This window comes from Panulirus ornatus, chromosome 14, assembly GCF_036320965.1.
Source record: "Panulirus ornatus isolate Po-2019 chromosome 14, ASM3632096v1, whole genome shotgun sequence".
Taxonomy (NCBI): domain Eukaryota; kingdom Metazoa; phylum Arthropoda; class Malacostraca; order Decapoda; family Palinuridae; genus Panulirus; species Panulirus ornatus.
The window spans coordinates 59,317,337-59,332,365 of NC_092237.1; the positions used below are offsets into that span (position 1 = coordinate 59,317,337).

The 15,029-nt window shown below is 42.1% G+C and overlaps 1 protein-coding gene across 1 annotated transcript in view; it reads left to right on the top strand.

The window, feature by feature from the left end:
- LOC139753478 (ribosome biogenesis protein BMS1 homolog) overlaps positions 1 to 15,029 on the top strand; it is a 71,213-nt gene that overhangs the window by 2,389 nt on the left and 53,795 nt on the right. Inside the window, exon 4 of the mRNA XM_071670036.1 lies at positions 5,834 to 6,009. Within this exon, the coding sequence (XP_071526137.1) occupies positions 5,834 to 6,009 (176 nt within the window). The remainder of the gene's footprint in view (positions 1 to 5,833; positions 6,010 to 15,029) is intronic.

Consider the following 15,029-nt stretch of genomic DNA (forward strand, 5'->3'; position numbering starts at 1 on the left):
TATGTAGCATTTATGGATCTGGAGAAGGCATATGATAGAGTTGATAGAGATGCTCTGTGGAAGGTATTAAGAATATATGGTGTGGGAGGAAAGTTGTTAGAAGCAGTGAAAAGTTTTTATCGAGGATGTAAGGCATGTGTACGTGTAGGAAGAGAGGAAAGTGATTGGTTCTCAGTGAATGTAGGTTTGCGGCAGGGATGTGTGATGTCTCCATGGTTGTTTAATTTGTTTATGGATGGGGTTGTTAGGGAGGTAAATGCAAGAGTTTTGGAAAGAGGGGCAAGTATGAAGTCTGTTGGGGCTGAGAGAGCTTGGGAAGTGAGTCAGTTGTTGTTCGCTGATGATACAGCGCTGGTGGCTGATTCATGTGAGAAACTGCAGAAGCTGGTGACTGAGTTTGGTAAAGTGTGTGGAAGAAGAAAGTTAAGAGTAAATGTGAATAAGAGCAAGGTTATTAGGTACAGTAGGGTTGAGGTCAAGTCAATTGGGAGGTGAGTTTGAACGGAGAAAAACTGGAGGAAGTGAAGTGTTTTAGATATCTGGGAGTGGATCTGGCAGCGGATGGAACCATGGAAGCGGAAGTGGATCATAGGGTGGGGGAGGGGGCGAAATTCTGGGGGCCTTGAAGAATGTGTGGAAGTCGAGAACATTATCTCAGAAAGCAAAAATGGGTATGTTTGAAGGAATAGTGGTTCCAACAATGTTGTATGGTTGCGAGGCATGGGCTATGGATAGAGATGTGCGCAGGAGGATGGATGTGCTGGAAATGAGATGTTTGAGGACAATGTGTGGTGTGAGGTGGTTTGATCGAGTGAGTAACGTAAGGGTAAGAGAGATGTGTGGAAATAAAAAGAGCGTGGTTGAGAGAGCAGAAGAGGGTGTTTTGAAGTGGTTTGGGCACATGGAGAGAATGAGTGAGGAAAGATTGACCAAGAGGATATATGTGTCGGAGGTGGAGGGAACGAGGAGAAGAGGGAGACCAAATTGGAGGTGGAAAGATGGAGTGAAAAAGATTTTGTGTGATCGGGGCCTGAATATGCAGGAGGGTGAAAGAAGGGCAAGGAATAGAGTGAATTGGAGCGATGTGGTATACCGGGGTTGACGTGCTAGCACGTCAGTGGATTGAATCAAGGCATGTGAAGCGTCTGGGGTAAACCATGGAAAGCTGTGTAGGTATGTATATTTGCGTGTGTGGACGTATGTATATACATGTGTATGGGGGGGGTTGGGCCATTTCTTTCGTCTGTTTCCTTGCGCTACCTCGCAAACGCGGGAGACAGCGACAAAGTATAATAAAAATGATAATAATAATATCTTATCAAGGTATTTTAGGTGAAACGCTTATAACAGTATATGAAAAACATAGAGTAAGGAGATTAGGAAACAGTACAGAAAATGAAGTATGGTTATATCCTCAGAGTGGATCATGTAAGTAACTCTGTTTTGGCTGCATCATTGTGTAATGTAATAGGGTGTATGACACAGACAGACAGATGTTATGTTAGGCAGATAGTTTGAAGTAGCAGTTAAGAAATTTTGGAGCAGAAATTGTGTAGGACAGTGTATTGAGATATTTTGTGCCTTTAGCCAGAATATATGTCGAAGGGTGACAACAGTATTATACCTGAACGAGATAAGTCAGTTTAGAAATTTACATGGGAGATGGGTATAATTGAAAAGAAGAGTGCAGAAGTTTGTAGTGACTGGTTTGTTCAAAAGATTATCTGCCTGAGTCATAGCCTGAGTCGTACCCATGAACGTAGGACAGAGCATTTTGGATATGATAGGTAAATATATTATTATTCATTATATTTATATGTAATTGGTTTCCCACGTCAGCGAGGTAGCACCAGGAAACAGAGGAAGAATGGCCCATCCACTCATATACACACATATATGTGTTTAAACACCCACATATGCACATATATATATATATATATATTTTTTTTTTTTTTTTTTTTTTTTTTACCTACACCGCTTTCCATGGTTTACCCCAGACGCTTCACATGCCTTGGTTCAATCCACTGACAGCACGTCAACCCCTGTATACCACATCGCTCCAATTCACTCTATTCCTTGCCCTCCTTTCACCCTCCTGCATGTTCAGGCCCCGATCACACAAAATCTTTTTCACTCCATCTTTCCACCTCCAATTTGGTCTCCCTCTTCTCCTCGTTCCCTCCACCTCCGACACATATATCCTCTTGGTCAATCTTTCCTCACTCATTCTCTCCATGTGCCCAAACCATTTCAAAACACCCTCTTCTGCTCTCTCAACCACGCTCTTTTTATTTCCACACATCTCTCTTACCCTTACGTTACTTACTCGATCAAACCACCTCACACCACACATTGTCCTCAAACATCTCATTTCCAGCACATCCATCCTCCTGCGCACAACTCTATCCATAGCCCACGCCTCGCAACCATACAGCATTGTTGGAACCACTATTCCTTCAAACATACCCATTATATATATTTTTTTTTTTTTTTTTTTTTTCAAACTATTCGCCATTTCCCGCGTTAGCAAGGTAGCGCCAAGAACAGAGGACTGGGCCTCCGATGGAAAATCCTCACCTGGCCCCCTTCTCTCTTCCTTCTTTTGGAAAAAAAAAAAAAAAAAAAAAAAAAAACTGAAACTTGATGGAGAGAGATGGGTGATTATTGGTGCATATGCACCTGGGCATGAGAAGAAAGATCATGAGAGGCAAGTGTTTTCAGAGCAGCTGAATGAGTGTGTTAGTGGTTTTGATGCACGCGACCGGGTTATAGTGATGGGTGATTTGAATGCAAAGGTGAGTAATGTGGCAGTTGAGGGAATAATTGGTATACATGGGGTGTTCAGTGTTGTAAATGGAAATGGTGAAGAGCTTGTAGATTTATGTGCTGAAAAAGGACTGGTGAGTGGGAATACCTGGTTTAAAAAGCGAGATATACATAAGTATACGTATGTGAGTAGGAGAGATGGCCAGAGAGCGTTATTGGATAACGTGTTAATTGACAGGCACGCGAAAGAGAGACTTTTGGATGTAAATGTGCTGAGAGGTGCAACTAGAGGGATGTCTGATCATTATCTTGTGGAGGCTAAGGTGAAGATTTGTATGGGTTTTCAGAAAAGAAGAGTGAATGTTGGGGTGAAGAGGGTGGTGAGAGTAAGTGAGCTTGGGAAGGAGACTTGTGTGAGGAAGTACCAGGAGAGACTGAGTACAGAATGGAAAAAGGTGAGAACAATGGAAGTAAGGGGAGTGGGGGAGGAATGGGATGTATTTAGGGAATCAGTGATGGATTGTGCAAAAGATGCTTGTGGCATGAGAAGAGTGGGAGGTGGGTTGATTAGAAAGGGTAGTGAGTGGTGGGATGAAGAAGTAAGAGTATTAGTGAAAGAGAAGAGAGAGGCATTTGGACGATTTTTGCAGGGAAAAATGAAATTGAGTGGGAGATGTATAAAAGAAAGAGACAGGAGGTCAAGAGAAAGGTGCGAGAGGTGAAAAAAAGGGCAAATGAGAGTTGGGGTGAGAGAGTATCAGTAAATTTTAGGGAGAATAAAAAGATGTTCTGGAAGGAGGTAAATAAAGTGCGTAAGACAAGGGAGCAAATGGGAACTTCAGTGAAGGGCGCAAATGGGGAGGTGATAACAAGTAGTGGTGATGTGAGAAGGAGATGGAGTGAGTATTTTGAAGGTTTGTTGAATGTGTTTGATGATAGAGTGGCAGATATAGGGTGTTTTGGTCGAGGTGGTGTGCAACGTGCGAGGGTTAGGGAAAATGAGTTGGTAAACAGAGAAGAGGTAGTAAAAGCTTTGTGGAAGATGAAAGCCGGCAAGGCAGCAGGTTTGGATGTTATTGCAGTGGAATTTATTAAAAAAGGGGGTGACTGTATTGTTGACTGGTTGGTAAGGTTATATAATGTATGTATGACTCATGGTGAGGTGCCTGAGGATTGGCGGAATGCGTGCATAGTGCCATTGTACAAAGGCAAAGGGGATAAGAGTGAGTGCTCAAATTACAGAGGTATAAGTTTGTTGAGTATTCCTGGCAAATTATATGGGAGGGTATTGATTGAGAGGGTGAAGGCATGTACAGAGCATCAGATTGGGGAAGAGCAGTGTGGTTTCAGAAGTGGTAGAGGATGTGTGGATCAGGTGTTTGCTTTGAAGAATGTATGTGAGAAATACTTAGGAAAGCAAATGGATTTGTATGTAGCATTTATGGATCTGGAGAAGGCATATGATAGAGTTGATAGAGATGCTCTGTGGAAGGTATTAAGAATATATGGTGTGGGAGGAAAGTTGTTAGAAGCAGTGAAAAGTTTTTATCGAGGATGTAAGGCATGTGTACGTGTAGGAAGAGAGGAAAGTGATTGGTTCTCAGTGAATGTAGGTTTGCGGCAGGGGTGTGTGATGTCTCCATGGTTGTTTAATTTGTTTATGGATGGGGTTGTTAAGGAGGTGAATGCAAGAGTTTTGGAAAGAGGGGCAAGTATGAAGTCTGTTGGGGATGAGAGAGCTTGGGAAGTGAGTCAGTTGTTGTTCGCTGATGATACAGCGCTGGTGGCTGATTCATGTGAGAAACTGCAGAAGCTGGTGACTGAGTTTGGTAAAGTGTGTGAAAGAAGAAAGTTAAGAGTAAATGTGAATAAGAGCAAGGTTATTAGGTACAGTAGGGTTGAGGGTCAATTCAATTGGGAGGTGAGTTTGAATGGAGAAAAACTGGAGGAAGTGAAGTGTTTTAGATATCTGGGAGTGGATCTGGCAGCGGATGGAACCATAGAAGCGGAAGTGGATCATAGGGTGGGGGAGAGGGTGAAAATTCTGGGAGCCTTGAAGAATGTGTGGAAGTCGAGAACATTATCTCGGAAAGCAAAAATGGGTATGTTTGAAGGAATAGTGGTTCCAACAATGTTGTGTGGTTGCGAGGCGTGGACTATGGATAGAGTTGTGCGCAGGAGGATGGATGTGCTGGAAATGAGATGTTTGAGGACAATGTGTGGTGTGAGGTGGTTTGATCGAGTAAGTAACGTAAGGGTAAGAGAGATGTGTGGAAATAAAAAGAGCATGGTTGAGAGAGCAGAAGAGGGTGTTTTGAAATGGTTTGGTCACATGGAGAGAATGAGTGAGGAAAGATTGACCAAGAGGATATATGTGTTGGAGGTGGAGGGAACGAGGAGAAGAGGGAGACCAAATTGGAGGTGGAAAGATGGAGTGAAAAAGATTTTGTGTGATCGGGGCCTGAACATGCAGGAGGGTGAAAGGAGGGCAAAGAATAGAGTGAATTGGAGCGATATGGTATACCGGGGTTGACGTGCTGTCAGTGGATTGAATCAAGGCATGTGAAGCGTCTGGGGTAAACCATGGAAAGCTGTGTAGGTATGTATATTTGCGTGTGTGGACGTATGTATATACATGTGTATGGAGGGGGGGTTGGGCCATTTCTTTCGTCTGTTTCCTTGCGCTACCTCGCAAACGCGGGAGACAGCGACAAAGTATAATAAAAAAATAAATATATATTTTTTATATATATATATATATATATATATATATATATATTTTATATATATATATATATATATATATATATATATATATATATATATATATATATATATATATATTTATATATATATATATATATATATATATATATATATATATATATATATATTTATATATATATATATATATATATATATATATATATATATATATATATATATATATATATATATATATATATCAACATATACATGTATGCAGACATTACATACATACACATGTACATTCATCTTATTGTGCTTCACTGTAATTTTCCAATACACTTCAACTTTATTTCATCAGGTAAAAAACGGAGACTTACATTTATAGAAGTAAATAATGACATCAACTGTATGATAGACATCGCGAAAGTTGCTGACATTGTCCTGATGCTCATCGATGCTACATTTGGAATTGAAATGGAAGTATTTGAATTCATAGAGATTTGTCGAGCTCATGGCTCTCCACGTGTTATGGGGGTGAGTTGCTATCAGTTGTTGTTGAATTTTCCTAAATCATATTGGTCAGAAAATGTAATTGGTGAAAATGCCAACCATTCCTTCCAGTTTTTTGCTTAGGTTCTGAAAACCTTTGCATACATTGAAAGCCACTGCAACAGTCTTTTCATTTGTGCATGAAAGTATATGTGTTTCAGCTCAGAGTATCACCACAGTTATTTTCTCTTGGTTTCTTACCATATTTCATAAGCATATTTCAAAGTCAAGGAGTATATATATATATATCCCTGGGGATAAGGGAGAAAGAATACTACCCTACGCATTCCTCACGTGTCGTAGAAGGCGACTAAAGGGGACGGGAGCAGGGGGCTGGAAACCCTCCCCTCCCTGTATTTTAACTTTCTAAAAGGGGAAACAGAAGAAGGAGTCACACGGGGAGTGCCCATCCTCCTCGAAGGTTCAGATTGGGGTGTATAAATGTGTGTGGATGTAACCAAGATGAGAAAAAAGGAGAGATAGGTAGTATGTTTGAGGAAAGGAACCTGAATGTTTTGGCTCTGAGTGAAACGAAGCTCAAAGGTAAAAGGGAAGAGTGGTTTGGGAATGTCTTGGGAGGAAAGTCAGGGGTTACTGAGAGGATAAGAGCAAGGGAAGGAGTAGCACTACTCTTGAAACAGGAGTGGTGGGAGTATGCGATAGTGTGTAAGAAAGTAAACTCTAGATTGATATGGGTAAAACTGAAAGTGGATGGAGAGAGATGGGTGATTATCGGTGCATATGCACCTGGGCATGAGAAGAAAGATCATGAGAGGCAAGTGTTTTGGGAGCAGCTGAGTGAGTGTGTTAGTAGTTTTGATGCACGAGACTGGATTGTGGTGATGGGTGATTTGAATGCAAAGGTTAGTAATGTGGCAGTTGAGGGAATAATTAGAGTACATGGGGTGTTCAGTGTTGTAAATGGAAATGGTGAAGAGCTTGTAGATTTATGTGCTGAAAAAAGACTGGTGATTGGGAATACCTGATTTAAAAAGAGAGATATACATAAGTATATGTATGTGAGTAGGAGAGATGGCCAGAGAGCATAAGGGGATTACGTGTTAATTGATAGGCATGTGAAAGAGAGACTTTTAGATATTAATGTGCTGAGAGGTGCAACTGGAGGGATGTCTGATCATTATCTTGTGGAGGTGAAGGTAAAGATTTGTAGAGGTTTTCAGAAAAGAAGAGAGAATGTTGAGGTGAAGAGAGTGGTGAAAGTGAGCTTTGGAAGGAGACTTGTGTGAGGAAGTACTAGGAGAGAATGAGTACAGAATGGAAAAAGGTGAGAACAAAGGAGGTAAGGGGAGTGGGGGAGGAATGGGATGTATTTAGGGAAGCAGTGATGGCTTGTGCAAAAGATGCTTGTGGCATGAGAAGTGTGGGAGGTGGGCAGATTAGAAAGGGTAGTGAGTGGTGGGATGAAGAAGTAAGATTGTTAGTGAAAGAGAAGAGAGAGGCATTTGTACGATTTTTGCAGGGAAATAATGCAAATGAGTGGGAGATGTGTGATATCTCCATGGTTGTTTAATTTGTTTATGGATGGGGTTGTTAGGGAGGTGAATGCAAGAGTTTTGGAAAGAGGGGCAAGTATGCAGTCTGTTGTGGATGAGAGAGCTTGGGAAGTGAGTCAGTTGTTGTTCACTGATGATACAGCGCTGGTGACTGATTCGTGTGAGAATCTGCAAAAGCTGGTGACTGAGTTTGGTAAAGTGTGTGAAAGAAGAAAGCTGAGAGTAAATGTGAATAAGAGCAAGGTTATTAGGTACAGTAGGGTGGAGGGACAAGTCAATTGGGAGGTAAGTTTGAATGGAGAAAAAGTGGAGGAAGTGAAGTGTTTTAGATATCTGGGAGTGGATTTGGCAGCGGATGGAAGTAGAAGTGAATCATAGGGTGGGGGAGGGGGCGAAAGTTCTGGAAGCGTTGAAGAACGTGTGGAAGTCAAAAACGTTATCTCGGAAAGCAAAGATAGGTATGTTTGAAGGAATAGTGGTTCCAACAATGTTACATGGTTGTGAGGCGTGGGCTATAATAGAGTTGTGTGGAGGAGGGTGGATGTGCTGGAAATGAGATGTTTGAGGACAATATGTGGCGTGAGGTGGTTTGATCGAGTAAGTAATAATAGGGTAAGAGAGATGTGTGGTAATAAAAAGAGTGTGGTTGAGAGAGCAGAAGAGGGTGTTTTGAAATGGTTTGGTCACATGGAGAGAATGAGTGAGGAAAGATTGACCAAGAGGATATATGTGTCAGAGGTGGAGGGAATGAGGAGAAGTGGGAGACCAAATTGGAGGTGGAAAGATGGAGTGAAAAAGATTTTGAGTGATCAGGGCCTGAACATACAGGAGAGTGAAAGGCGTGTAAGGAATAGAGTGAATTGGAGTGATGTGGTATGTCGGGGTCGACATGCTGTCAATAGATTGAACCAGGGTATGTGAAGCGTCTGGTGTAAACCATGGAAAGTTCTGTAGGGCCTGGGTGTGGAAAGGGAGCTGTGGTTTCAGTGCATTATTACATAACTGCTAGAGACTGAGTGTGAACAAATGTGGCCTTTGTTGTCTTTTCCTAGCTGTACCTCGCACACATGAGGGGGGGAGGGGGTTTTTATTTCATGTGTGGCGGGGTGGCGATGGGAATGAATAAAGAGAGACAGTATGAATTATGTACATGTGTATATATGTATGTGTTGAGATGTATAGGTATGTATATTTGGGTGTGTGGACGTGTATGTATATACATGTGTATGTGGGTGGGTTGGGCCATTCTTTTGTCTGTTTCCTTGCGCTACCTCGCAAATGCGGGAGACAGCGACAAAGGAAAATAGTAAATAGATAGATAAAATAGATAAATGAATAAATGTATATATCTCTTTTCTTTCATACTATTCGCCATTTCCCACTATAGCGAGGTAGCATTAAGAACAATGGACTGGGCCTTTGAGGGAATATCCTCACCTGGCCCCCTTCTCTGTTCCCTCTTTTGGAAAATTAAAAAAAAGATGAGAGGGGAGGATTTCCAGCACCCTCGCTCCCTTCCCTTTTAGTCACCTTCTACGACACGCAGGGAATACATGGGAAGCATTCTTTCTCCCCTATCCCCAGGGATAATGTGTATATATATATATATATATATATATATATGAGTGGGAGAAGTATAAAAGAAAGAGACAGGAGGTCAAGAGAAAGGTGCAAGAGGTGAAAAAAAGGGCAAATGAGAGTTGGGGTGAGAGACTATCAGTAAATTTTAGGGAGAATAAAAAGATGTTCTGGAAGGAGGTAAATAGGGTGCGTAAGACAAGGGAGCAAATGGGAACTTCAGTGAAGGGCGTAAATGGGGAGGTGATAACAAGTAGTGGTGATGTGAGAAGGAGATGGAATGAGTATTTTGAAGGTTTGTTGAATGTGTCTGATGACAGAGTGGCAGATATAGGGTGTTTTGGTCGAGGTGGTGTGCAAAGTGAGAGGGTTAGGGAAAATGATTTGGTAAACAGAGAAGAGGTAGTAAAAGCTTTGCGGAAGATGAAAGCCGGCAAGGCAGCAGGATTGGATGGTATTGCAGTGGAATTTATTAAAAAAGGGGGTGACTGTATTGTTGACTGGTTGGTAAGGTTATTTAATGTATGTATGACTCATGGTGAGGTGCCTGAGGATTGGCGGAATGCGTGCATAGTGCCATTGTACAAAGGCAAAGGGGATAAGAGTGAGTGCTCAAATTACAGAGGTATAAGTTTGTTGAGTATTCCTGGTAAATTATATGGGAGGGTATTGATTGAGAGGGTGAAGGCATGTACAGAGCATCAGATTGGGGAAGAGCAGTGCGGTTTCAGAAGTGGTAGAGGATGTGTGGATCAGGTGTTTGCTTTGAAGAATGTATGTGAGAAATACTTAGAAAAGCAAATGGATTTGTATGTAGCATTTATGGATCTGGAGAAGGCATATGATAGAGTTGATAGAGATGCTCTGTGGAAGGTATTAAGAATATATGGTGTGGGAGGCAAGTTGTTAGAAGCAGTGAAAAGTTTTTATCGAGGATGTAAGGCATGTGTACGTGTAGGAAGAGAGGAAAGTGATTGGTTCTCAGTGAATGTAGGTTTGCGGCAGGGGTGTGTGATGTCTCCATGGTTGTTTAATTTGTTTATGGATGGGGTTGTTAGGGAGGTAAATGCAAGAGTCCTGGAAAGAGGGGCAAGTATGAAGTCTGTTGGGGATGAGAGAGCTTGGGAAGTGAGTCAGTTGTTGTTCGCTGATGATACAGCGCTGGTGGCTGATTCATGTGAGAAACTGCAGAAGCTGGTGACTGAGTTTGGTAAAGTGTGTGGAAGAAGAAAGTTAAGAGTAAATGTGAATAAGAGCAAGGTTATTAGGTACAGTAGGGTTGAGGGTCAAGTCAATTGGGAGGTGAGTTTGAATGGAGAAAAACTGGAGGAAGTGAAGTGTTTTAGATATCTGGGAGTGGATCTGTCAGCGGATGGAACCATGGAAGCGGAAGTGGATCATAGGGTGGGGGAGGGGGCGAAAATTTTGGGAGCCTTGAAAAATGTGTGGAAGTCGAGAACATTATCTCGGAAAGCAAAAATGGGTATGTTTGAAGGAATAGTGGTTCCAACAATGCTGTATGGTTGCGAGGCGTGGGCTATGGATAGAGTTGTGCGCAGGAGGATGGATGTGCTGGAAATGAGATGTTTGAGGACAATGTGTGGTGTGAGGTGGTTTGATCGAGTAAGTAACGTAAGGGTAAGAGAGATGTGTGGAAATAAAAAGAGCGTGGTTGAGAGAGCAGAAGAGGGTGTTTTGAAATGGTTTGGGCACATGGAGAGAATGAGTGAGGAAAGATTGACCAAGAGGATATACGTGTCGGAGGTGGAGGGAACGAGGAGAAGAGGGAGACCAAATTGGAGGTGGAAAGATGGAGTGAAAAAGATTTTGTGTGATCGGGGCCTGAACATGCAGGAGGGTGAAAGGAGGGCAAGGAATAGAGTGAATTGGAGCGATGTGGTATACAGGGGTTGACGTGCTGTCAGTGGATTGAATCAAGGCATGTGAAGCATCTGGGGTAAACCATGGAAAGCTGTGTAGGTATGTATATTTGCGTGTGTGGACGTGTGTATGTACATGTGTATGGGGGGGGGGGTTGGGCCATTTCTTTCGTCTGTTTCCTTGCGCTACCTCGCAAATGCGGGAGACAGCGACAAAGTATAAAAAAAAAAAAAAAAAAAAAAAAAAATATATATATATATATTATATTTATTTATTTATTATACTTTGTCGCTGTCTCCCGCGTTTGCGAGGTAGCGCAAGGAAACAGACGAAAGAAATGGCCCAACCCCCCCCCCCATACACATGTATATACATACGTCCACACACGCAAATATACATACCCACACAGCCTTCCACGGTTTACCCCAGACGCTTCACATGCCCTGCTTCAATCCACTGACAGCACGTCAACCCCGGTATACCACATCGCTCCAACTCACTCTATTCCTTGCCCTCCTTTCACCCTCCTGCATGTTCAGGCCCCGATCACACAAAATCTTTTTCACTCCATCTTTCCACCTCCAATTTGGTCTCCCTCTTCTCCTTGTTCCCTCCAGCTCCGACACATATATCCTCTTGGTCAATCTTTCCTCACTCATCCTCTCCATGTGCCCAAACCACTTCAAAACACCCTCTTCTGCTCTCTCAACCACGCTCTTTTTATTTCCACACATCTCTCTTACCCTTACGTTACTCACTCGATCAAACCACCTCACACCACACATTTTCCTCAAACATCTCATTTCCAGCACATCCATCCTCCTGCGCACAACTCTATCCATAGCCCACGCCTCGCAACCATACAACATTGTTGGAACCACTATTCCTTCAAAAATACCCATTTTTGCTTTCCGAGATAATGTTCTCGACTTCCACACATTCTTCAAGGCCCCCAGGATTTTCGCCCCCTCCCCCACCCTATGATCCACTTCCGCTTCCATGGTTCCATCCGCTGCCAGATCCACTCCCAGATATCTAAAACACTTCACTTCCTCCAGTTTTTCTCCATTCAAACTCACCTCCCAATTGACTTGACCCTCAACCCTACTGTACCTAATAACCTTGCTCTTATTCACATTTACTCTTAACTTTCTTCTTCCACACACTTTTCCAAACTCAGTCACCAGCTTCTGCAGTTTCTCACATGAATCAGCCACCAGCGCTGTATCATCAGCGAACAACAACTGACTCACTTCCCAAGCTCTCTCATCCCCAACAGACTTCATACTTGCCCCTCTTTCCAAAACTCTTGCATTTACCTCCCTAACAACCCCATCCATAAACAAATTAAACAACCATGAAGACATCACACACCCCTGCCGCAAACCTACATTCACTGAGAACCAATCACTTTCCTCTCTTCCTACACGTACACATGCCTTACATCCTCGATAAAAACTTTTCACTGCTTCTAACAACTTTCCTCCCACACCATATATTCTTAATACCTTCCACAGAGCATCTCTATCAACTCTATCATATGCCTTCTCCAGATCCATAAATGCTACATACAAATCCATTTGCTTTTCTAAGTATTTCTCACATACATTCTTCAAAGCAAACACCTGATCCACACATCCTCTACCACTTCTGAAACCACACTGCTCCTCCCCAATCTGATGCTCTGTACATGCCTTCACCCTCTCAATCAATACCCTCCCATATAATTTACCAGGAATACTCAACAAACTTATACCTCTGTAATTTGAGCACTCACTCTTATCCCCTTTGCCTTTGTACAATGGCACCATGCACGCATTCCGCCAATCCTCAGGCACCTCACCATGAGTCATACATACATTAAATAACCTTACCAACCAGTCAACAATACAGTATATATATATATATATATATATATATATATATATATATATATATATATTTTTTTTTTTTTTTCTTCTTTTTTTTGCTTTGTCGCTGTCTCCCGCGTTTGCGAGGTAGCGCAAGGAAACAGACGAAAGAAATGGCCCAACCCACCCCCATACACATGTATATACATACGTCCACACACGCAAATATACATACCTACACAGCTTTCCATGGTTTACCCCAGACGCTTCACATGCCTTGATTCAATCCACTGACAGCACATCAACCCCGGTATACCACATCGCTCCAATTCACTCTATTCCTTGCCCTCCTTTCACCCTCCTGCATGTTCAGGCCCCGATCACACAAAATCTTTTTCACTCCATCTTTCCACCTCCAATTTGGTCTCCCTCTTCTCCTCGTTCCCTCCACCTCAGACACATATATCCTCTTGGTCAATCTTTCCTCACTCATTCTCTCCATGTGACCAAACCATTTCAAAACACCCTCTTCTGCTCTCTCAACCATGCTCTTTTTATTTCCACACATCTCTCTTACCCTTACGTTACTTACTCGATCAAACCACCTCACACCACACATTTTCCTCAAACATCTCATTTCCAGCACATCCATCCTCCTGCGCTCAACTCTATCCATAGTCCACGCCTCGCAACCATACAACATTGTTGGAACCACCATTCCTTCAAACATACCCATTTTTGCTTTCCGAGATAATGTTCTCGACTTCCACACATTCTTCAAGGCTCCCAGAATTTTCGCCCCCTTCCCCACCCTATGATCCACTTCCGCTTCCATGTTTCCATCCGCTGCCAGATCCACTCCCAGATATCTAAAACACTTCACTTCCTCCAGTTTTTCTCCATTCAAACTCACCTCCCAATTGACTTGACCCTCAACCCTACTGTACCTAATAACCTTGCTCTTATTCACATTTACTCTTAACTTTCTTCTTTCACACACTTTACCATATACATGTGCCAACTGTGTTAGGTCCCAAAATTTAACATTTATCCCTGGGGTGGGGGAGAAATAATTCTACCTCCATATTCCCAGCATGTCGGAGGAGCAGGGGCCTGGAAACCCTTACTTTCATGTATTTCAGTATCTGAGAGATAGAACAGAAGAAGGAGCCAAGCAGAGAGTGCTCGTCGTTCTCAAAGACTCAGTCTGGGGTGTCTAAATGTGTGTCGATAGGAAAGAAACCAGGATGTTCTGGGTCTGACTGAAACAAAGATTAAGGATATGTGGGACGAATGCTTTGGAATTATCTTGGGAATAAAGGGAATTTGCAAGAGGATGAGCTAAGGAAGTAGCAGAACTGCTGAAGCAGTGTAGGAGAGTATAAATGAGTGTAAGGAAGTAGGTTCAACTGATGTGGGTAAAAATGAAAGTGGATGGTAAGAGACTGGTGACTGTTAGTGATTTTGACAATTTAACTGTAAACTGAACAGAACTTGGGCTGCTAAGGAAAATGCCATAGCAAACAAAGCAGGCTGCATATGTATGCCACAAGTTTTTCAGAGAATCTTAAGATTGCGAAATATGCTATCTTAATCTGGTTGGGAAAGATTGGATGTTCATTCCAAAATATTCATTTACTGCAGGAGCCTCATAAGACTGGAAGGGACTCCTTAGGTAGGAAGTGAGTAAGGCAGAGAACCAGAGCAATATGTATTTTGGTAGATTATTTATGCCCAGAAAAGATGTTATTGGCATAGTTGCAAAGTTTGACGAAATCTTTCTAAATAATGATGTTCTTCAGTACTCCAAATTGTGTTACTCATGATTTAATTTGACAACAGGTATACATAATCCATTTGACTTATGTGGTGATAAATTCCATTATACTTTGATCATTACATAAAAATTAAACCACTCCCTTCAAATTCATGAACAGGGAAGTGAAATCTAATAACTAAAGGGAAAAAATAAATTTTTTTTAAAAAGTACTGCTGTAAAATTACTACATAGTAATAATAATAGTATGTATACCACCTATCAGTTTTCCCTGGGGATAGGGGAGAAAGAGTACTTCCCATGTATACCCTGCATGTTGTAGAAGGCGACTAAAAGGGAAGGGAGCGGGGGGGCTGGAAATCCTCCCCTCTCAGTTTTTTTTTAATTTTCCAAAAGAAGGAACAG